This window comes from Phyllostomus hastatus, unplaced genomic scaffold (genome assembly GCF_019186645.2).
Source record: "Phyllostomus hastatus isolate PE091 unplaced genomic scaffold, TTU_PhHast_1.1 phas_contig_29, whole genome shotgun sequence".
NCBI lineage: Eukaryota > Metazoa > Chordata > Mammalia > Chiroptera > Phyllostomidae > Phyllostomus > Phyllostomus hastatus.
In genome coordinates, this window is record NW_025333835.1 from 11,088,275 (window position 1) to 11,114,205 (window position 25,931).

General features: G+C 31.6%; 1 protein-coding gene across 1 annotated transcript in view; it reads left to right on the plus strand.

Moving 5' to 3' along the window:
* PCDH17 (protocadherin 17) overlaps positions 1 to 25,931 on the plus strand; it is a 95,568-nt gene that overhangs the window by 13,262 nt on the left and 56,375 nt on the right. Inside the window, exons 2-3 of the mRNA XM_045839214.1 lie at positions 22,444 to 22,502; positions 22,636 to 22,808. Of these exons, the coding sequence (XP_045695170.1) occupies positions 22,444 to 22,502; positions 22,636 to 22,808 (232 nt within the window). The remainder of the gene's footprint in view (positions 1 to 22,443; positions 22,503 to 22,635; positions 22,809 to 25,931) is intronic.

Here is a 25,931-nt window from a genome sequence, read left to right on the forward strand (position 1 = left end):
AACCCAATTTGTTACCACCTGTGGCTATTTCTATTAAAAAAAAAGAAACATAATTACTATGAGTCTCAGCAGTCTTAGAGTAAATTTTTGCAATTACAATACCTCCCTTGGGCAGATGTGTGAAAATGGCAGATTAATTCCTGCCAGGATCTGTCTGTTCCTTCTGCATTTTTAGATTTGGGGGCTCCTGCTTATTAGAGTGACTCTGTTTGCTGTGGTTAAAGGTCATGTCAGTGTTTCCAGAGTAAATCTCTAGAAATAAAGATCCACATGTCAGCTATTATAATTTGCCTTAGGCAAAAAGTTGACACATAAAGTCTTAGAAAAGGAGTGGATAAGGTTTTCCACCAGTTTGAAGTAAATTGTAGCAAGACCGTTTGGCAGTGTTGAGAAAGGAGAACTCAAATTGGCAGGTAAACAGAAAAGCATAGTTCTTTGAACTTAAAAGTAATAACTAATCAGCAGAAATCAATGAATGTATTTTCATTCTATGCTTGATTCTAAAGCTACCTAATGGATAAGAATTTTAAAGACCCGTAATAAAAATATTGTGACTGCATAACAGGTGATTTAACATGCTACCAATTTCCATTATTCCTTCTATGGGTTGTGGTGTATAACCTTTATTCTTAATAAAGGTCTAATTGATCTACACACAAAATAATGAATGTAATTAAGTTTGGACAGTTTTAAATCTCTGGATCAATGTTGTAACTATTGGTAAAGTTAATTTGTCACAAAGCAGTTTAGGTAGCAGAACACTTGAGGACAGGAGTCACATGCATCTTGTTACTGTAGTTGAGAAAACATATCATGGCTTCTAATACATAGTAGGCACTTTATGAATATGAATTCTGTATAATTCCCTATGACTACTGATCAAATATATGCCAGAGCTTAGACTTCAAACTTAGAAATTACTAAATCAAAGGTCTGAGGTATTATAAACATAAAAATGCTGAAATGATTACATCCTGGTAAATAATTTATTTGAAGGTGACATATTTAGAGAATTGTTATTCATAGTTGTTACCATTTAAATAACTATAGTGAAAATTCCCATAGAATTCTATTGATCATGTTACAAGTTCATGAAAAAAAACATGTGATAAAGGTTCATAATTATGAGAATCAACTTTCACAGAATTTGTTAAATATATACACATACATATATGTGTGTATATGTATAAATATATAAATGTATATAAAGTATATCAAGATAACATAGCTTTGGTAAGGGCATATCTTTTGTCTTTTGTCCTATTCCTTGCTATGCTTTATAAATTGTTGAAACTATGTAATTCAGATTTTATGGCTGTTAAGGTTTTAAAGATCACATAGCTCTAGTTAGTTATTAAGAAAACTAGCCTTGGCTGGCATAGCTCAGTGGATTGAGGGCGGGCTGCGAACCAAAGCATCGCAGGTTTGATTCCCAGTCAGGGTACATGCCTGGGTTGCAGGCCATGGCCCCCAGCAAGTGCACGTTGATGTTTCTCTCTCTCTTTCTCCCTCCCTTCCCTCTCTAAAAATAAATAAATAAAATCTTAAAAAAAAGTAATGTGATCCTCTTTAAATATTTGTTTAAGATTCTTACGCTTATGAAGACTTTCCATTATTTATGTGCTTATTTTCTATAAATTTTAATGGAATGAAATATATATAAATCATAAATGATCACTTTGGGATTATATTTATTTATATTTGTTAACATGTGGTTTTATGATATAATCATTTGCCATCTGATAATGGGAGAAGAAAATCACCATGGATAATTATCTCATGTATGTAATAATAATAATCCAATTTACAAACTTATCAAAAGCTTAGAATCCATCTTGTGTATGTGGCATGAAATTGTCAGGCATGTATTGAGAAAACATAAGCTAAGCATTCATATAAACAATATATTGCCCATTTTAGTATTATTATTTAAAATGGATCTACTATGTGCAGAATCATTCATCCGATAAACATTAATTCAATTAATAAAAGTGAAATAATTGTAACCCCTTAATTAAAATAATGCACTACTTTTAAGCTATTCTAGGACTTAATTACTATATATCTGATTTTTTTATTTTAATTGCAAATTTTATGACAAGTAATAGGAGGGGTTGATAGAATAAAGGCTTCAAGCCGAAGTAGCTGAGATACAAAATGAAGGAAAATATAATAGAAAGGAACATATAAATATAAATTTAAGAATTTAGGGTTCATTGTAAATTAACATTAAAAAACAAGAGACTTTCTAAAAGATTAGGTTGTGTTCATTATTTTATAACATTAGCCCATAATTTTAGTAAGTTGTCAATGGGGAAATTTATATCCACACTTATCTAAACATTGTGGTTTAAGTCCATCTGTAAATTCACCCTGGAGTATTTGCCATTTGGGGAAAGAAGCCGCCTCAGCACTGGGTGCTCCTCCCTGCAGGTGGAACCCCTGGCCAGGTCTTGGCTTCATGTCACTACTAAAGGCCTACAGACTGGGAGCAGATATTTTCTTCAGACAGCCGTAATCTGTCTGAATTTTACTCATTTCTCTGAATGTGATCTTTTTTGAACTGTTGTACATGTTTTCTCTTGAAGCAAGAATTTTCAGTATTTTTTATGTCATGGCACACAAACTAATTACTAAAATCCAGTGGCACACCAAAATATGTTTTTGGACATCTGACAAAATATAAGTAAAATTTTGATTGATTTACAAAGAAATAATAGTAGTAATTACCAACTCTTTTGTTCCAAAGTGACTTTTTAAAAAATCAGGTCCTAAACTTTCACATAAGGATTTCTGGTACTAGGAATTAAACAATCAGATGCAACCTTATGATGGGACATGAACAGCAAGATACAAATCTATTATATGACCTAGGATATATTTATGTTTCAGGACAGGCTATTGTCGTGTTGGCAGTTGTCATATTTTTATTTGACAATCTAAAGAAAAAGAGGTCAGTGCCTCTGACTAAATAGTAAGGTACTGCATGTTTGAAAAATTCTTGTGGCCCAGCCCTGGCTGGCATAGCTTAGTGGATTGAGTGCGGGCTGTGAACCAAAGTGTCGCAAGTTGGGTTCCCAGTCAGGGTACATGCCTGGGTTGTAGGCCATGACCCCCAGCAACTGCACATTGACATTTCTCTCTCTCTCTCTCTTTCTCCCTCCCTTCCCTCTCTAAAAAATAAATAAATAAAATCTTTAAAAAAAATCCTGTGGCCCAACAATTGAAAATTGCTGTTTTGAAGAAAACAGCTTAGACATCTATTGGAAATGTGACTTCCTAACAATGTTGCTAAAAATGTTAATAATTGCAAATATACCAGTTTTTCATGAACTTATGTTAGTCTTTACACAAAGTCATATAATCTAAAGCATGCAATGTTTGTTTAAAAACCTCAAAAAGTTATTAAAATATTTGAAAAGCATCATACAACACATAATTTGAATGAAGCAAATGGAAAGGAATTATTATGTTGTATACTGACCTGTTCTATTTTTCTTATTTTATCCTTGCCATCTGGTCTCTTTTCTGTGATATTTATTTAGAAAATATTTTTTACAGGGATACCTTAAGAACCTTGTATATTTACATCTAAAGTAAACATTTAAAAATTAGATATATATGTGGATGCATGATGGTGTTACCACCAGATTAATAGTTAACATATATGTACATTCAGACCTGATATTCTTATGTTGATAATACACAGTGGGGCTATTTAGGGGTGGGCTAGATTTAAGATGGGCTGGATTGAATAGTATTATATTTAGCAATATTTAAATGCAAGAAACAATTTTGTTTATTAGTTAAAATAAAAACTGCTTGGATTTCCTTTTATCCAAAATTGAATATATATACTTTAATAGGTAAATGTTGTTTTTATTTTGTAAAAAAAAGATAAAATAAACTTCTCCATGTGATGTCCTCTTTTCGGTCTTTGGGCAAGAGTGTGCTCTATTGGGATACAGTAGAGATAATATCCTCCATCTACCACTCCTAAAAATAGACTGTTTTTTTACTTCTTGATAAATCTTCTTTATATTTTATGTCTATATAGGTCAGATAAATAAACTAACATATTAGTTCATAACATAGGGAAAAGAAATTTATAAACTTAGTCAACAAATTCCTTAAAATTATTTCCATCTGCAATTTCCCATTGAGCCTCAGGGAACTTGAGCACCCTTTTTTTCCTCAGTATTTTACTGGAATAATCAAATCTCGAATGACACATATTCTGTTTAATGATATTGTAGTTTGGGGGGGGGGGTTTGGTGGAAATGTGCAGTGGTGATGGAAAGGCACTACGGGTGGGAGAAGGAAAAAGGAGCTCTGGTTCAATATTCCCGGGTAACATGATATAAATAATTGGAAAATGGAGATATCATTTTGGTTGGTTAATTGTAATAAACTTATTATGTTGTTAGAGCATCAAGGTAGAATCAACATGTTGGGAAACAGATAAAGAGTGCTTGAGAACATTTAAAATTCAATCATCAGATTTCATTGCAACCATCTTCTCCCAGGAAGTATAATTAGAAATTTGATTCATTGACCTTTAGCTGCAATTTTGGACCACAGTTTCAAAATGTATGTTTTCAAGTTAGACAGTTGAAGTTAATCTAATGAGAGCCGTATTCAGTATACTTTTAATCCGATTACCTTTTGAACAAAATTTGAAAAATATGAAATTAGACTTAATGGGCTGTTGTATATTTGACAAAGAATTCATGTAGTTATTTAATACTAGATCTGGTTAAAGTAACTAATGTTCAACTTCATTAAGATTTCCATTAAGTGGAAGGACTGCTTAACTTTTTGCTGTTATTTTATGCACTGACTCCTGCTTCACATTAATTATTTTCTGGATCCATATCAAACTACCTTATACTTACAATGCCCAATTGCATTAAAATTACATACCATGACACAGCAAAAAAGTAGTATTTGGTATTTCAGGTGTTTATCCTAGTTTTAAAAATGTTCACTCCCTCCAATATAACACAGAATATGTTGAAAATATTTTTGAAAATATGTTGAAAATATCTTCACTCAGAAAGGTGATATATGATAAAATTACATACCTAAAAGGAAGTACGTTATGTAAGTTGACATGATTTCTTGTCAGCATTTGTGCATTGCTCTGCTCACTGAAGTTCATGTAACTTGGAAAAGAGTCATGATTAGATAGGTGTTTGCTTCTTCAGCCTGTGAGATCAAATTTCTGAAATATTTATGTAGTGACAAGCCAGATGTACACAGCTTAACCTTATAATCCTATTTCACAGCTTTTCCAAATACTTGGAAACTTGTTAAGTATGAAGCTGATTATTTTGGCAGCATATCTTCATTAATAGGATTCAGAGTTTCCTTATTTACAAGCCAGTGCTGTTAATGTAATCTAGTATATTAAATCAACAGGGAAACTGAAAAGGTAGAATCCATCTAAGGCCTAATTGACAAGAAGAGTTTTTTTCTAAGGCATTTTAATGTGTTTTCTATTGACTTCATAATAGCAAAATCACATAGCACAGGTGAATGATGTAAATGTTTGGATACTATACTACTACTATTTTGGTATGAAGTACTTATTTATCAGATTCTTCATACTATTACATAATCTTGATATAATCCACATCAGACCATGTATCTACATTTTATAGATATTCCCTTCAGTATCATCTCAATTTCAAGGCTTACAGTCATTTGACATTTAAAATTATTTTAAATTCATTCATCTCCTTTTTAATGAATAGAGGCAATGCAGAATAATGTAATAATGTGTCATGATTTTCATTTTCCTTATTTATTGGTTCTGCAATAATAGACAGAATATTTATTGTTATATTTTCAGCATGAGCTATTTATATGCTGTGCTACTAGATGCACCATTTCATATTTGAGATGTTCTGTCTTCTCAAGAAAAAGAGTATCGGAATCCTTAAATCTGAATTAGACATAAGGAAGAGTTTTATACTTTGTCATTTTTATATTAAGTGTGTAGTTTTTATAAACTACCTGACTCTGCTTGAATAAACTCATGTCTTTTCACAGAGAGAAAAAACCTATTTTTTCAACTATATATGACAGTTTGGTTCCCTGTTTTGAAAAGAAGGAACGGAGAAAGCAGGCTATCAGTGAACAGAACAATTTTGCTTTTCATTTCTTTTGGAGGAAATTTATCTATTTTAAATTTTACATTCATACAGAAATGCATCTGATGCTATAATAAAAAACATACTATTTTTATAAAAATAAAGAATTAGGTAATTTATACAAAAATTTCTTCAAGAAAAAATGAGGTATAAATGTATGAGATTTTTAAACCGTGTTTTTTTCTGTTCCATGATAGATACTCTAAAGATGAAGTTATTCCAGTGAGACTGTGCCTCTAGACCTGTGCTGTTGAGATTCAGGCACTGCTAGTCTAGTGCCTTTTGGATTTCAACCACTCCATCAATGAACTGAGAATTTGTAGTCAGCCTCTAGGGATGGATTGGCTACATTTTACTGCAGGGCCAGATACTCCTTCCCTGTTTGATTTTTAGCAAGTCAATAGTTTGCCTAGAAGAGACTTTACTCTTGGGAAAAATAACAACTAGTATAAAATCCTGATACTCAAAAATCCAAGTTTCTGCATTAAAAGAATTTCAAGTTGTTTTATTATATATGTCTATAAGTTTCCTTCTTTTTAAAAAATTAAATGATTAGGTATTTCCCTTATTTTAAAGAGGTATTCTTAAAGTGCAAAAATTCTAAAAAGCCCATACCTAAAACAGTACCAGGTATGTAGTATGAACTCATTACATACTTGTAAACTTAAAATAAAAAATGTTGCACTTAAAGGTGATAATTGCTTATAATTTAATAGTCAGAGGTAGCTATTGCTAATCCTTTCTATTGTTTAGATCCATTGCTTCTCCAATTACAAAATCCTAAGATTTCAGACAGGAACTGATTTTTGGCTATTTTAAATCTTGATTTATACTACTTATTGTTAATATTAACATTTTTTACTGAAGAAGTATTAATACATTTAATTTGAGATGCTGTTCCAACCAGTCCCTGCTGGAATTAGTAGTACTTAACATATACAACAAAATGTCATTCTCAAATATAAGTTATATAGAACATGTCTGGATGCAAGGGTTTTGAATAAAAAATTGTGAGCTCATATATTTTCCATCCCCTTGTGTGTATATGTGTGCTCCCACATACACAAACTAGGTTTTTTTTTTTTTGGTTTTTTTTTTACAAAGAGTGGTATGTGCTAAACATATTAAGCTTCTTTGTGCTTAAAGTTATATGACTATATCATAAACAGTTTCTCATGCCAATGCTATAATTTCATATTATATTAACAGTGGTGGAATTCTGGGTCCATTAATAGATATATTATAATTCATTTAATCAATTATGCTCTGATTGGCAGATTCTTTACCCTGAGATTCTATACCCACAATCCTTGTTTTTTAAAAAAACTAGCTTTTCAGTTCAGAGCAAGTTGTTTAACTTTTTGTTTTGTTTTGTTTTCTTATCAGGTATAATATTTGCTACTCATAAGGCTGTCATAAGAATTAAAGTTGATATATTATTATGCATGTAAAGAATAGGAAGAATACTATATGCTGAATAAATATTAACACATATTATTGTTGTTGTTAAAATGCATAAATGCATAAAACACTCTGGAGCAGTCAAACTTTAGGGTACAGATATGCAAACATATTCTCTGTGAAAATGATCTCTCACTTGGCATAAATATTAGTAATTATATGCTAGAATACAATGCTATTCCAGAGTATTATGATTATAGAACAGTAATTTTACCGGAATGTTAATTTATATTATTGAAAATTTTTAGTTTGACCTCTTTGAACCAGTATTGGTCATTTTTGTTTTAATGTTAGACAATTTTTTTTAAAGGGGTCAATTTTTGATCTGGAAACAGTGGTTTCCAGATATTTTAAACTTTTTAAATTACCACAGTAAACTCTGAAATGGAAAGATGTTAAGAAGTATTTCTTAAGAACCATGCTTTTCAAGCAAGGAGACTTTGAGAGTTTTCTACAAAGTAACTGTTATAAGACAATGAATACTAGAAAGTTAGACATATGATAGCATCTTATTTCATTTACACTTATTTTTATGTGATAAGAGTGTATCACAGAATGTTTTCTGGGTATTTATAGCTATTTAGGAGTAAGAATAGGGAACTAATGTCATCTAACTCTTGTTTAGCCATTTTGCTTCTATATCAATTGGGATATCATATTTGACATACATTTCTATTGTGGTATTTATGGAGTATGAGAATACCTCATTGCATGAATAATTGCTGCTATGAAATGCTGCAGTGTAACAGTTCCTAGACTGTAGATCCATTCAGGAGAGAATCCATTCAGGAGGCTTTAAGGCCTCCGCATACTAAGCATCAAAAACTCTGTGGGGACTCATGTACAACACATTTCTACAAGGTCTTTCAATTGGGAAACCAGTAGTATTTTGAAGAGGTTCTATAGCTTGATTCTATATAGTAAAAATATTTCCAAATTTTGGAGGCTTGCAGTAGCCACCAGGATTCTAGGATTTGATCATAGAACTAGATTCGATTCTTTTATTCTAACCAAAATTATCCAATAGATCTCACTTTTTCTGTTTGCGTTTAACCTAATTAAGGAATGAACAGTTAAAGGAACAAAGCCATTCAAGGGGTTATGACCTGGTATTAGAACTCTGTAGGGAGCATTGATTAGCAATTATAATGAAAAAAATAAATCTGTAAAATACATCAGACAGTGATAAATAGAATAGAGTAGAAAGCAAATTACAACACACATGAAAGCAAGGTGAATCACATAGTACTTGCAGATTTTTTATTTGAAAGAGTACAAGATTTTGAGTCAAAAGGAACTTGTTCACATTATTTACCCACATTGAGACCTCCAGCTAGTCTTTCATGAATTCCACTGGCCTTAGTTTTTCCATCTATAAAATAGAAATAATTATGATGACCCCAGCTGCTGAGGTGAAAGGAAATAATATTTTTGGAAGAGCTAAAATATAATGACAAGGTCACCCTATGAAATATCTAAGGACAATCAGGAGACAAAGTACCAGGAACTGGAGAGTTTTTTCCTCTGTGAAAAACTGGATTACTTTTGTTCCAAACAGACTCTGAAGGAACTTGTAATGTACTTCAGGAAGCTTCATGTGTCTAAATGCATTTTGTTTTCACGTGTTTCCATAATGATAATGTCTCCACATTTTTAAGTGGTTTGGAATTGCATAAAAACATGCTACAAATCGCCGAACACTGAAATCTGCTGAAAAAAATATGAACAGTTTTTCAATCAGGCACCTTTCAAATGCATATTCTCTGAAGGAAGTCTGTTCCCTACAGAGGATGAAAGTGACTCATGTTTTTCTCTAAATGATGACCTAATTAAGCATAATGTATATATTAAAATGATTCATTAGTATTTTATCTACAGCAATGAATACAGTAAAAATTTTAATTAAATATATAGTTAAGAATTTAGACATAATCTTCCTAAGCCAGGAGCTTGTACTTTTTCTAGCAAGGTGCAGATAGTAACTATTATGTATTAGGGTTTGTGGCCCATATTATCTTTGTCACAACTATTCATAATGCCATTGAAGCATGAAAGCAGCCATAAACAACATGTAAATGAAAGCACACGGCTGAGTTGCAATAAAACTTTATTTTCAAAAACAGATAGTGAGTAACATGCCTGAGTTCTCCAACCACTTTTGTAATGCATTACTAAATCTTAACAGTATCTCTATTTTTTTCTGTTTGCATTATTGTAAAACCATACATGTAGATTGTAAACATTTTCTAATAAAATCAAAGTGATTGATATGTCAAAACTAGGGAGGGAAGAAAACAGACCTATTACCTTGTGAAGTGATTGTCTAGGTAAAACTGATTCTTTTATAAGAAGAGAAAAATTCTTAGAATTATACTCTTCAAGCAAAGGAACTGCTGGGGATGCTGAAATTAGGTATTAAGTGACAGTGTGATAATGACTTAAAATATATTTCATTTCATTTTGTGCTAATGTTTAATTAAAAATATGTTAACATTAGTAAAGACACTTTAGTTTTATTTTAATTTCAGGTATGAACACCAACCTATAAGCCATTTTCATTGAATCATACATTTTGAATGTGATACTTATTCTTATATTTCAGAGAGAAAATGATAAATATTCTGGTAATCTAATACTCATAGATTTGATTAATAATTAATTTTTCCTTTAATGTAGGAATACTTTTCCTTTGTATTAGTCATTTCTGAGAATATCTTCCAAATTCCTTGCACATTATCTCCTATTTTTTCATAATTGTACTCTCAATTACTGTTTTGTTTTCGAGTCAGAAATTCAAATTCAAAGGGTGAATTATATTGAACATTAAAATTTTTACACACTTTTTAAAAAAGGAATAGTAAATTATCTGGAAACATGCAAAATATTGGGGACTTCAAAATTCCCCCGAAGTATTTGCTAATTACTGTAAACTATGTTGGTTGTTTAGCTAAAATGTTGCTCATAATTATAAAGACTTAAAAATTGTTTGTGCCTATCAAAAGTTAGAGGAAGAAAATAATTAGAAAGGTATAGCATCATTCAGTTTCACATTGAATTCCTTCTGTTTTGTTTCTGCTATAAGGAATTGGTATGCACCTATTATACAGGTGATGGCTTGAAAGATTGATGCCCAATCAGACAAGGAACTGACTTTACTGATCAGTTTTAATTTCATTTGTAAAATGTAACCCATTATGTAATAATAGACTTTATCTTCTGATGAACAATTTAATATTTTGAAGAGAAGACTGATGAATTGTGTTTAACAAATCACTGTTTTCATAAAGTTTTTAGTTTTAGTGTATTGTAAAAAAACATAAAATGGATAACAAACATACAGGTTGGTTCACCTTTTAAATTAGTTATTTGAGAATGTTAGATAATAATTAACATAACCTAATAAATTTGTTTTGCACTTTGAGAGGTGTTTGTTCTGAAGTTCCTGTTTTGACAATTTATTTGACTATAATGATGATAAGTGATCATACAGTTAGGCCTACTTCATGCATTAGGATATTTGATGAACTGAACATTATTACCTCTTTGTTATTGACCAAAGGAAATATCTACTTGGAGTCATATATGATATTTTGATCTGTCTGGAAAAATTCCATCCATTGTTAATATAACAAGAACTGTTTGTGTGACATTTATGTAGCCTGGCAGCCCAAGAGAGTAGACTAGAATGCACCTGGATGAAAGTGATGACTTTGGTGTACTAGTCAGTGGGGGTGGTTGATGTTGAGTGAACATGTGTACTGTGTGGCTATCACATTCAAAATGGCTGAGCAAGTAGGGCAATGAATCTGCATCAGATTTTGTGTTAAGCTTGAGCATTCTTTGATGGAAACTACTTGGATGATTCAGAAGGCCGCAGCTATGGACAACTGGAGATTGGCAGCTCCATCACTGCAACACACCTGCTTATGCATCATGTTCTTGTGCAGAGTTTTTTTGTGAAACATCAAATCACCCAGGTGGCTTGATCCTCCTACAGCTCAAATTTGGCACCCTGCAACTTCTGGCTTTTCCCAAAACTAAAATCACCTTTGAAAGCGAAGAGATTTCAGACTATTGATGAGATTCAGGGAAATATGTTGAGAGAGCTGATGGCAATTGGGAGAACTCTGTGAGGTCCCAAAGTGCCTACTTTGAAGGGGACTGAGGCATCAATGTCTTATGTACAACATTTCTTGTATCTTGTATCTTATTCAATAAATGTCTCTATTTTTCATATTACATTGCTGGATACTTTATGGGGAGGGATCATTATTTTTCTCTATTTCTCAGAGAAGCTGTACAGCAACTTAATGAGTCTGTCAGTCTTGGCAAGTATTATTGTTCTACAATGAATCAGGCATATCATGGGCAACTCCATAAAAAGTCTGTTAGCTGGAGTTTGTTTTAAAAAATGTAGACAGTAACACTACTGTGTCTACTAAGGCTATGAGAATAATGAATAATGAATATCAATAGTACTATTTTGAAGATCTTAACATAGGACAGCATCTACCAAATTTCCTAGCACAGAAGGGACAAAATGACACAATTTACATATATTTAGATTCAGTGCAGTATAGTTTCAAAGCACATCTATATTAGCTAAATAAATTAGAGTAAAAACTGGCTGGAATTTAAATATTCAATTTGTAAAAATTTTCTAATTAACAAGTTCCAAAAATTTAAAAAATACTTAAAAATGTATCTTACAGAAGACTCAGCATTCATCGTGAGAATAAGTAAAATAATTTGTCACCAAATTGTCTTCCTCCACCTTCTCTCTTGCTTTTCATATGTCAAGAATTCTAGAAGTTCAGATCTGTAGTGAATTTTTATTGTCTACTTATAACCTTTAATTTTTTATTCTTGGAGGCCCAATTACATGGAATTTAGTTTTAGGTATTTCCTCCAGTTGAAAAATCCTTTAGTATTCTTCATGGAGATGTTAAAGGACACAATAGGAGGAAAGGTCTCCTAAGATGAGAAGTCTGGCTGAGAGGAAGTGAAAAACCAGCTGATGAAAGAGCTCCAAACTCCTCCACTACATTCCCACCACTGGAAGAAAAAGAGAAGACTGATTATTGGACAGGGTTAAGATGGAGAGGTTGACTTCACTGAAGAGAATGAATTAACCAGATAATTTGAAATTACCAACCAGGATATACATTTGAATATTTACCAGAGGACATCAGCTCATGGTATGATGCTCTGCCATTGCCAATGAGAAAGCACATTTAGTATTTAGTGGCACCACTGTGGCTTCTGCACTCCAAGTTTCAACAAAAATACAGAGAATGTGCAGCATTCTCTATTTTGTGTGATTTATAGATAAGAAATAGCATCCATCTTACCTTTTATGTTAATTTTCTTGTTTTCAAAGATGATTTTCTTTAATTCATCCATTACATAATTTAATTCTGGCACAGAAATTATTATTTGTTAGTGCCATTTATTAAAAAATTCATATTTGTAAGAGATTTTAATAGGCATCTAGATTATGCAAATGGCATATATATATATACATATATATATGTATATATATATATGAAAACAGGCTCAACAAAGAAATGCAATCATCGGAGAAATGGAAATTAAAGCCACAATGAGATATCACCTCACACCTGTTGGAATAGCTATCATCAATAAACCAACAAACAACAAGTATTGGTGAGGATATGGAAAAAAGGGAACCCTATTGCACTGTTTTTGGGAATGTAGATTGGTTCAGCCATTGAGGAAAATATTATGGAGTTTCCTCAAACAATTAAAAATAAAAGTGCCTTATGACCCAGCGATTCCACATGTGGCAATATATCCAAAGAAAACCAAAACATTAAGTCAAAAGAATATATGCAGCCCTATGTTCATTGTAGTGTTATTTACAATACCCACAATTTGGAAGCAGCCCAAGTGCCCATCAGTAGATGAGTGGATCAAAAAGCTGTGGTACATTTACACAATGGAATACTACTCAGCAGTAAAAAGAAGGAAAACTTACCTTTTGTGAAAGCATGGATAGACCTTACACGCATTATGCTTAGTGAAATAAGGAAGTCACAGAAAGACCAATACCATATTTCACCCACATGTGAAATCTAATGAACAAAATAAACTAACAAACAAAATAGAAACACAATCATAGATACAGAGAACAGATTGGCAGCTGTCAGAGGGGAGGGGGCTTTGGGGACCAGGTAGAAAAAGTGAAGGGATTAATCCCCCCCTCAAAAAAAAAAAGACACACATCAGTATTGTGATTGCCAGAGGAAACAGGGAAGGGAAGAGGTAGAAGAGGTCAAGGGGAGAATAAATGGTGATGGTAAGAGACTTGAATTTGTGTGGTAAGCACACAAAGCAATATGCAGATGATGTGTTACAGAGTTGTACACTTGAAACCTGTATGGCTTTTTAAACCAATGGTACCCCATAAATACAATAAAAAATAAAATGGAAAACAAGAGCCCTGGCTGAGTGGCTCAGCTGGTTGGAGTGCCATCTGGTACTCCAAAAAGTTGCAAGTTCAATTCTGGGTCAGGGTACATTACCAGGATGCAAGATACCCAGTGGGGGCAAGTTCAGGAGGCAACTGATCAATGTTTCTCTCTCACATTGATGTCTCTCTCTCTCTCTCTTTCTCTCTCATCAAAGACATATCCTCAAGTAACAATTAAAAATAAAATAACAACATTGTTCATAAATAGAAAAGAAAGAAACATTTAAGTCATTTTAATTGAGCAGTAGACAAAATTTATGCTTAAAAATATGGCATTGCTGTCCTTCCATTTTACATTTAAAATGATTCTTGTTTTTGATAAATGTGGTATGAATTTTTCATGCTTTTTTATTGTGTCTTTAGTAACAAAACACAAATGTCGACCACACTATACTTCTGTAAAATGTATTATTTTGAAAATCAGTGATAAATACAGTTACTGCCATACCTCATGCACTTTTAAAATTCCAAATCCATAGGTGCTGTCAGATAACTTTGTAAGTGGTGGCTTAAAATACTGTTGCCTACTTCAGCAATGTAGAAAGAACCACACCATATATTCTGTTGAAGGCAAAGCTATCAGAAGCAATGTCAGTATGAAAAGGCTTACAGTGAATTATTCACCTCTTAATACTCCCTTGTGTTTAGTCTGCTACAGAAAGAATGCTTGTTATCAATGTGAAGAGCAGTGCCTCTGAATTAAGGGAAAAGTTCAACTTTAGTTTCATTTTCAACCCAATAGCAATGATATATGCAATCACCTGGTTTCCTAATTCAGAGGAATTTTCAAAATTTAATTCCCCTCCACCTCTGGATTAGAAAAACACTGATTATCTAAGTATAACTGAACCTAAAATGATATGATTTAAAGCCATAACTACACATTTAACCCCAAATTAGTTTGTGAGAGATAGGTTGCTCTCTTAATGATGTCAGAGTCAAATGAATACTTTAATTTTTTCTTAATAATTCTTATTATAGATCAATATCTATAGAATTAAAACTTTCTTTTTTCAGCCTTTGGGAGGTCCTTTTGTATTTGGCATGCCTGTTTTTACTCTCTAGTAGTATACTGCAAATTCCTAAAGATAATATTGAGACAAATACTGTGTAAAGCTTATGCATATAAACACATAAAATAAATTTAATATTATATATAATGTTGAGGAAAATGTTTCTAAAACCTAGTGACAAATGCTGCATTTTTTCCCCTAGTGTCTAATCTGCTGTCAATTCTATTGTTGTTGTTTTTTAATATTAGAATTTCCATTTGGGTCATTTTATATTTTCTACTTCTCTTCTTCAGGCCTGACTTAAGATGACATAAGAGAGGTACTTAGGGCTCAAAATTTAAGGAGGCATTTGTTCTCAGGAACATAGTTTTACATTCCTGGCCACATTTTTAACATTTCTAATAGATTTTTTGAGATGCTTATTGGTTGTTTTCATCATCTTTTTCATTCCTGGGTCTGTTTTTATTGATGGGTTTTCTCTTAGGTGAGGGCTATGTTTTCCTGGTTTATCATATGCCTGGTAATTCCTGATTGTATAATATCTCAGATACTGTGAGTTTTACATGATTAAATACTGGATTTTAAAATATTGCTTACGATCCAGTCTAAATGTATGTTGTGAAATAAATGTATCCATATGGCTTCTGTCCCAAAGATGTCCTCTTATGTGAAGAAACTGACACAGAAATGCAAATAGATATCAAGAATGCCAGCAGTTTATAAGCTACTGCCTCCTAGGTTTTCACACCAATAATTCTGAAAATGCCAAAATTTTTCTCTCCATGTGAAATTTCCTGACTATCCCATATCTCTATTATGTGAAACATAAGATAACACTAGCAAAATAACACTGAGGTATTGTGTATATACTTATCACACAGAGATTGCACAGATCAAAGTTTGAATCTAGCAACATTTACTTATGTAGTATTTATGACAGTGGAAACTAACCATAAAATCTAGCTTCCTAATGTTTACATTATTCTCTCTTCCTTTTGCAGGAATACATTTGGAGACTAGTATTCTGATAGTTTTTTATAGAAATTCATTTGAAACTATTGAAAATTATGTCTTCATTTTTCTCATCCCACAATTTTAATATTTTCAAGAAATCCAAGTATTGTTTTAAAATTTACTGGGCTTTTCATCCAGTTATCATGATTTTGCAATCATTAGTGTGTTGCCTTTGGGGTTTTAAGAACATTATAAACTTATACCAGGGATGGTATTACACAACTAAGAAGTTGTCCTGTATTATCTCATATAAAAAAAGAAACCTACACATTCTTAGATAGTATTATCCTAATTTTACCTCAAAGTCATAAATTTATTTTGACAATATTTTATAAACACTTTGGCAAATCTTAATACTAATCATTTCATATTAAGTGTCTTTAGAGGCTTTATAAAGATATGCTATTCACTTGCAGATGCAGACTCAGTGTTACAAGGTATTTCACAATTTAAAAACTCACCATTTTTCAGGATGACTCCCACTTCTTCATGATATAGCCATATTTGTTTCTTGCACTGAAATAAAAAGCTACTCCTTTGCAAAAAATGTATTCTGAAATCTTTATTTAAAATATTTACTTTGTGGTTGGGTAAACGGGAACTGCACACAAGAAAAACATCCTTGAAATAAATGGAAATTGACCTAAATAATTCATATTTAAGGTGCCTGTCTTACAGGGCTCTTACTTGGGTTTGCTACTGCAGCTAAATAGATCTTTATATCTTTAATCCATTTGTAGTCTGCCCAAATTAAAATGGGATTTCTAGATGGGTTTTAAAAGTTGGCTTACTATAACTTTAAAAGACATTGTTCAGAAACACTTCTTATTGGGAATATTTAATGAATTCAGTAAAATGAACCTTTTTTGAGTACTGAGTTCTACGTATTTTTATTTATGTATGGCACCATGCAACCACCATCACAATCAGATTGCTAAACAGTTCTATCACACAAAAAGCTCCCTCTGTAAGTCAACTTTAACCCCTTGAAACCACTAATCTGTTCTGTTTTAGTAGTTTGTTTTGCTTTCTTTTGAGAAGTCTTATAAGTAGAATCTTACAGCATGCAATTTTTGAGACTGGCTTTTTTCACTCAACATTATTCTTTGGGATTCATCTAAGTTGTTTAATAATTCATTTTTTGCTAAATAGTTCTCCATTGTATGTATGTACCACAGTCTATTCACCTGTTAGAAGATATCTGGGCTGATTCTAGTTTTGACAAAGAGATTTTCTGTAAATATTCATGTGCAAATTTTTGTTTGAACATAATTTCCATTTCTTCAAGGTAAATAGAGAATTGCTGGGTTAATTTGGTCTTTTTATTTTATAAAATAAAATATTTTTTTAAGTTGCCCCTTAAAATAGGTTAGTGTTAACTCCTTCAACTTTTTTCTTCTTTTTAAAAATTATTTTAGCTATTACAGTTCCTTTACTTTTCCATAAACACTTAAATCCTTGTTGGTATCTACAGAAAATTGTGCTGGGAATTTGAATGGAATTATGCTGCATGTATAGATTACTTGAAGAGCATTGACATCTTTACCACGTTGTGTCTTTGATGATAAACATGATATATCTCTTCATTATGTAGACTTTTTAATTTATTTAATCAGATTTTGTAATGTTCAGCATACAGATTTTATACTTGTTTTTTTGTAAGTAGTTATTTGCTAAGTATTTGATCTTCATGGAACTATTATAAATGTATTGCTTTTGATATTTTGATCCCGACTAGTTTATAGCTAGAATACAGAAGTATAATTGATTTTTGTTTGAGACCTTGAATATGGCAACTTTGCTTAACTTAGTTATTAGTTCTAAGAAATTTTCTTTGTTTTGATTCCTTCCTGTTTTCCATGTACATAATATTATTTGTGGATACAATAACATTGTGTGTAAATTTTTTCCTTCATTTCTAATGTGTATGTCCTCTATTTTTTAGTACTTTTAGTACAAAGACTTTTGTACTTTTAATACAATGATTAATAAAAGGTGTAAAATTTTTCAGTCTTTCACTAGTATCACATTAGTTATACCCTTTTTTTGTGTAGATGCCCTTTATACAATTGAGAAAGTTTATAAAATTTAATACAAAGTACTTTTGGTACAAAGACTTTTAGTACTTTTAGTATAATAATTCATAAATGTGGTGAAACTTTTTAGTCTTTCACTAGTATTACATTAGTTATACACTTTTTTTGGTAGATACCCTTTATACAATTGAAAAAGTTTTCTTTTATTCTAACTTGCTAAGAATTTTCTCATTAATAACTGTTGAATTTGTCAAATGTTAGACACATATTTAAAATTTCTAGTTGTAAGATATTCATAGTTTTAAAACACTATTTTGACTCCTTTTACCATCCATTTTTCACAACTTCTTTAGGCGCATGTAAGTGACTATATCAAATTAATCCACTTCCACAAATGAAGAGCCTTCCCAATGTTAGCCAGTTTGACTCAGTTTCAGTAGTTGCTCCGTTTCTGCTTTCTCAGAGACACTCATTTTTAAAATCACGATGTGTTTTTATATTTCTAAAAGGATGAGCAAATTATAGATGACACTTGACTGTGAACTAATGCTGATAAAAATTCTGATTTGGAATATAATTTATCAATTTACTATTTTACAATATAATTTATCAAATTCTGATTTGGAATATAATTTATCAATTTACTATTAGGAAAAAACATAAAGGCAAATAATTAAAGAAACCATTCGTATCTACTTTGTGGGTTTACTTGGAAACGTTTTTATTTCTTTGTGTTTCCTGTATAAAAAGAGTAAAAACATCTAAATTATTATTATCTGTATCAAAGAAAATAAGCAATAGGCAAAGTCAAAATAAGAGAGCATACTCTGTTTTATAAGTTCAAATATTTTTTATTGTGAGCAAATAATCACTTACAAAAATCCCAAACTTCTGTCCTTTTATTCCTGACTTTAAAATAGGGTAAACATGTATCTAAAGTGTCTACTTCAGATCAATTCTGTAATTACCCAATTCAAGGTACATATTTTATAATAAATTATGTTTTTAAAAATAATAGTTGAGATGCTGTTGAAGTTGAATATGAAGGAGAAATATTTTAGAGATTAGCGTGTGTGCAAGAAGATAAAGTTTTTAGGAGTTATAAATATTCACATTCAATTACTCTGCTGACACTTAAAAAACTACAAGTGTGTGACCTTAAATTTGTTTTTTCCCTAGACTTAAATGGTAATTTATAAATGTACTGGGTAGAACACAGATTTTAGAGTACAATGTTGAAAAATATCTGAAAGCCATTTCACTTCTAAATAATGTTATATATTGATGCACATGGCTATTTTTCTCTATTTTCCATTTTTCTATGCAAATACTGTTATTTTATATTCAGATTATTTTAAATGAGCTGTCTGACACCCCTGGAGCCTGGATAATAAACATGTTATTTTCTCTAATAAAGCCAGTGTAGTGTTTTTGAGAGTGTATTAGTTATGTTTGTTAAGGCCAAATGGCTATTTCCTTATGATAATTATAAATACACACACAACCTCTCACATTACTACCTATTCATTTATTTTTATTGTTGATACTGTCACAGATGTCCCCTACTCTCCACCCCCACTGGCCTTTACCAGATAGTTGTTTGTGTCCATGGGCTATGCATATGTGCATATACAGTCCCAAAGGCCAATCTCTTCCAGTCCTTCCCATCTCCTGTCCTCTGGGATATGCAGGTGTGCTCTATGCATCTGTTTCTAGCTATTTTAATGGATGAATGCTGATATTATTAGTGAACTTCTGATACTTTACTATCACTTAAATTATAAACTTTTAAAATTGTACTTTGTGAAATTCTGCAAAGCAAACCCATTTATTTTTTTTGTTTTAACTCCCTCTCATTCTTTCTCCTTTATATATATTTGTTTTTCCCTTTTTGTTCTTCCTCTATTTTTTCTTGCCTTTCTCACTGTTATTATTTTTCTTCTCTTTCTTTCTCTTCAAAATCACTTCTTTTCTAACTTTCTCTGTTTTTGTGTTTTCATCAAAAGAGTATTTGGTAGCAATACCATTTTTCAGTGTTCACTAGACACTGATACATACATGAAAACATATATACACAGATACTTTTCACCTGCATATATTTAAAAACAGTTTTTCACTCAATGAGAAAACGTACTTTTATTTTTTAGTTTGTCTATTATTTTATTAAAACTCCTTAGAACATTAACGAATTGAAAACATTTTTAGATGCTATCCTGATTAGCACAGGGAAAGAAAAGTTTCCCCAATGTGTCTCTGTGTCAGACTGAGTACAGATCTACTTCTTAAGAGGCTTCACCTAATTAAATCCATTAAAATCACAAGATTACTTATTATTACAACACTTACATATTCTAACTAGAGTTTCCACTTTGGGGTTACATTTTACTCTTTCCTAAATACCCAGGATTCTTTTTCTGAAATGTAAGACATTCATCCTTAGCTTTTCTTTTCTTTTTTTTAATTTTTATTTTAATTGTTGTTCAAATACAGTTTTCTGTCCTTTACTACCATCCCAGCCCACCCACCCATTCATCCATAGCTTTTAACTCACATCAGCATTAAGTTGGATACGTATTTTTGACCAATTCAAAAGAAGAACTAGATTTTGTTAAATTACAATATGGAGTTTCTAAGTAATTATAGTTTTAGCTATTGGAAAAACAGTTTTGCAAACATCTTTGCCCCTGGTGGTGGTTTTCATTGTTACTTTTATTAGATCTTTAAGTTATCCTTAAAACTGATAGCTTGTCATTAAAAAAAAAATAAGGTGCTTCACAGAATGTAGACAAAAGTAAAACATGTTAATGAAAAATGTCTACTACCAACTACTAGTGAAAGCCGATTAGGTGTGAGAAACAAAACTACCTTCTTTATCCTTACCTTTACATTTATTTTGATAAAATTCATTTGAACAACAAGAAAAGATTCTGAATGAAAATATTTGTGTGTTTTTTTTCCTGTCTCCAAACTTTTAATAGACATTGAGACTTAATGCTTTAAGCTGTTGCTCTTAACATGTTTCTTTTTTTTTCCAGTAATAGTTTAAAAAGCCAAGTAATTTATTATTACATGGGAAGAAAAAACAGAGTACTGTTAGTTTAACCTTATTTATACAGAAAACACATATTGCACTATATTAAGCCTTACCTTGGGCCCTCTGCTTCATGAATTGCATGCTCCTGTGCCACTGATACTTGCATGCTGGATGATCTTGTAGGAACCCATAGCTGCTTCAGAGCATAATGGTGTGATACGAAGTGATGCAGAAAACAGGAGAAGCTTTGTCCTGGAGTCAGCTGCAAGAAGAAGTAACGCATATGAATGTACAGTATAGGGAGATTTATGAAAGATCTAGTCTCTTTCTCCCAAAAGACTCTGTTCCATGATACAAGGAGAATTCAGTTCTTTTTGGCAGATTTCCATGTCAGTTTGGAAGCAGTAAAAACAACCACAAAAACAAGCCTGGTTTCTCAATGTCTTTACTCTCCATGTTTTAAGTAACATTTTATTTCTTGCTTTTCTTTTACTTTGTTTTAAAAACCAGGAAATAATACCTCTTTTCCTTGTCTTGTTTGCGTTCATTTTCTATAGTAAGGATGTAGATGAGAATGAATTATATGTACCATATTTATGCATGTTTTTAATTTTATTGAATTTTGGGGGGAGACACTGGTTAATAAAATTATGTAGATTTCAGGTGTACAATTATCTAATACAGCATCAGTATATGGCATTGTGTGTTTGCCCCCTATATACTGTTCTACTTCCCCAGCTTCCTTCTTCTCTGGTAATTTGAAAGAAAAGGCCTGAATTTCTTTGTTGAGGAGTGGATGACTTTAAAATGATATTACATCAAGGGAGGCATAGATTCCCAGCAGATTATGCAATTATGTTAAAAATGGGTATTATTAAATAATTCATACTTTTAATATGGAGAAATTAGGTCATTTTTCTACTCCTCCCACAAATATTCAATCTTAATATCTGAATAATGAAACAACACAGTGCTATCCATTCTGGTGCTAACTGAGAATGCCAGTTATGACAGGCTCATTGTTTACTTTAACAGGTAATTTGTGGACCGGAATCATTTAATTGTTCTGAGTACATAATTACATGTCAGCAATTTCCAATTTAATTAAAATGTACAAATCTGAAGATTAAAGGGAATTTTTGAATTATTAATCATTTTTCCACTAGGAAATCTTGTTGCTCTGCAGGAGATTTGTCCAGTGTACAACTATACGTATTTTTTTCCTTCTCTTTCACAGACAGACAATTTTCCCGCAGAGCCCAATTACATGGGCAGCAGGCAGCAGTTTGTTCAAAGGTAAGGCCTATTAAATAACTTTCTCAGCTTCCCCATTTGCATTCATGTCAAAATTGCTTTGCAAGAGACAACACTTCAGATTCCAACTTGTAGAGACAACACTTTCTCTTCTTTTTCTTTGTATGTATTTCAGTAGCTCCACGTTTAAGGACCCAGAAAGAGCCAGCCTGAGAGACAGTGGGCACGGGGACAGTGATCAGGCTGACAGTGACCAAGACACTAACAAAGGCTCCTGCTGTGACATGTCTGTTAGGGAGGCACTCAAGATGAAAACTACTTCAACTAAAAGCCAACCACTTGAACAAGGTGAGTGAAGCCTTCCAATGCTTACCAAGTGTAAAGCTTAAGCAATCATTATAAAGTTGTTAGTACTAGAGTTACAATTTATTAAGGTGGAATAGACCATTAATATTGTATCAAAAGAAACAGCAAATCCCAAGTTTGTCCCAGACAAAAAAACAACTGCTCAAGTTCCTCAGTAACAACAGAATAAGGAAGGCCATGGATAATACTCTTTAATCTTCTTAAAGTGGCTTTGATTAAAGTCACTAGGTTTGTTATCTTTGTGAATGCTTCCTAACTTTTTCTATTTTGCATTTTATTAACAAGGAAAATATGGCACATATTAGCTAGATGCACATTTTAATATACTAGTTTATAGAATTAAAATTGTACATTCAACACTTTTAAGTGAAATGAAATGAAAACTTGATTAGAATGCTCTAGCTCTTAGCATGTTGGTATTTTTTAGTGTGTATTTTAGTTTTCAAGTAGTTGTTATTAGTAAAATAACAGCTAAACCAGAGTTTTGACTTTTTAATTTTTGATTTACATCAAAGTCTTCAAGGATATCAAATAAGCATAAGTTTTTGCTCAGATAGAGATAAAAAAGAAATACTTCATTATAAGTATATATATTCTAAAAGTCTACCTTCAATTTATTCATGTGATATGCCTTTTTAATTTTGATGCTTGTATTGTTTCAAACACAATGGAATATTAGCTAATGATTTACATGAGAATTAAACTACTTTTATGTGTAGGAATTAGACTATGTGTAGGAATTAGACTATGTGTAGTTCTTTTTTCATCTCCAGTTATAATAAATAAAAAGAATTGTTGTATAAATTGTATTTCAGAATTATAGATGTATATTAGTTAATATTAGTTTTCAAAATAGTCATAGTATTTAAATATTTAATATTTACCATTTCAGTTTTCTAATGGGAAACTAGATTTCTACTATGTGAGCAGAGCTGCTAATTAATTTATTAATTGGTGATTGATAAAAAGTAAATTTATTTCTGTAGTGCATCCTGTCTTATCACATATACCTAGCACAGGGGTCCCAAGACCTCGGGCTGATGGAAGACTGGTACTGGGACTGGTCCATGGCCTATCAGGAACTGGGCCACACAGCAAGAGTTGACTGGTGGGCAAGGTCGCTGGCATTAGCCTGAGCCTGAGCTCTGCCTCCTCCCCGCACCCGCTGGTGTCAAAAAGGTTGGGGACTGCTGTCTTAGCAGATAGCAGACATAATCCGTGTTAACTTTTCTAATCATTTGAAATTTTAGTGCGCAAACATATATTCAATATACAAGTAAATATGTATATAAATATTGTGCACTTAATATGCTGCATTTACCTTAAACTTGACCTCCCCAAAGCCTTCTTTTCTAAGTAGTAAGTGCCAGATAACTTTTTTCTGACTTCCTACCACCACAATTTTGTTTGTAACAATGCAGTATTGGTTTTTCAATTATTTTTAACAAAAGTTATTTAAATACTTCCCTAATACTTACAGTTCCTGTATATGTAATGGTTAGTTAAAGTAACTTCAATGGTCTTGATGGGTTATGACTATGCAGTGTTATATGAGTCTTCTAAATACATTTTAAATAATGGTTTGTTAAATCTTAACATGTGAATGCACAGCATAAAATAGACCTATCTATGTGTATAATGAAGGAATTAAACAGATCATTTTGATCCTATTTGTAAAGCTGCATGAAGTAGAGTTTGAATATCTTCATGAGAAACTTTGTTAATCAAAACCAAAATGAGTACACAGCTGCTCACATTAATACTTTAATTCCTTTTCATCCATTAACTGAACAGGGTATTTAATGGACATGAAAAAGACTCCTATAGAAAAAGAAAGTTGTCTTATTTATGTTTGAAAATATAATTTATACTGAAATCTGATAAAATTATTTGAAATCAAAAAGTAATATTTTAAAAAGGTTGCTATTGTTCTTAAAAGAAAATATATTTTATTTAATAATATACATAAATATTGCTAGTCTAAGAATGCCAGTAGAAAGGACTCCTGTAAAAGTTTCCACATATCCTTATTAACAAACATGGGGCAATTATTATGAATCAGAGAGCCACACTTAGATAATCTATGAATAGGAATCTGACTCTTTAAAACATGAATTTGGAGGATTAGCTAACATATTATTTCATTGAAAAATTAATTTGATTCATTAATATACTTATTAATAATTATCTATTAAATACTTTCAATATATAAAAGAACAAAAGTAGATTTCCTATTAGGGAAAGTAACTAAGACCTAAACAAAAAGAAACCCATTTATCATTTTTTTTTCTCAAAGCCAGAGTGGGGAAGGATTGAGGGTGGGAGGTGGGCTGAGTGGGGCAGGGGAAAGTGGTGGTGGGAAAAAGGAGACAACTGTATTTGAAGAACAATTTTTAAAAAGGCAAAACATTTGGATCAGTGTTGTAACAGCTCACAATAAATCAGCATATTGTATTTTACAGTTTCATATTAGTTTAGTTGGCTTGTGTTTCTATTTAAATAATCTCAAGATAAATAATGTTCTATTTCTAAATTAAAATATTTCTTTGACTTAAAAATTAAAATAAATTAAAAAATCTTCACATTTTCAGTGGAACTTTTTATGCTAATAATGGTTTACCTGTGCATATGACTAAGCCTTTTTGAGCTTTTATTTTATTAGATCAAATATTAGGTCTTTCTTCTTTTATGCAGTTAATTTTTTTTATTTGTTCTGTTCTTGAAATTTATTTCTGCTACCATCAGTTTAATCCTCTCAAATATACAGCACATGTATGTGTTGCCCATTATTTTAGTAAAAAAATATTTAAAAGGGTTCAGTAGTTAATTGAAGGTGTGATGTATTGCACATCAGCTGAACATAGCTTTAAGGATTATATGTTAACAAATCCTCTAATAGAAAGGTTATTTTAGTTTTTCTTAGCGTGATTAAGAAAAACTCTCAAAGAATGTACTTATTTTATTTCTATTTCATGGCATTTTTGTGCCTTTTTTCAATTAGATTTTTCTCTATACTCCCTTCACCAAGTGTTATAGGTAGGTAGATTGTTGGGTAAAACAATCCAAATATTTTGAAATTTGTATGCTACCATAGTAGGACATTAC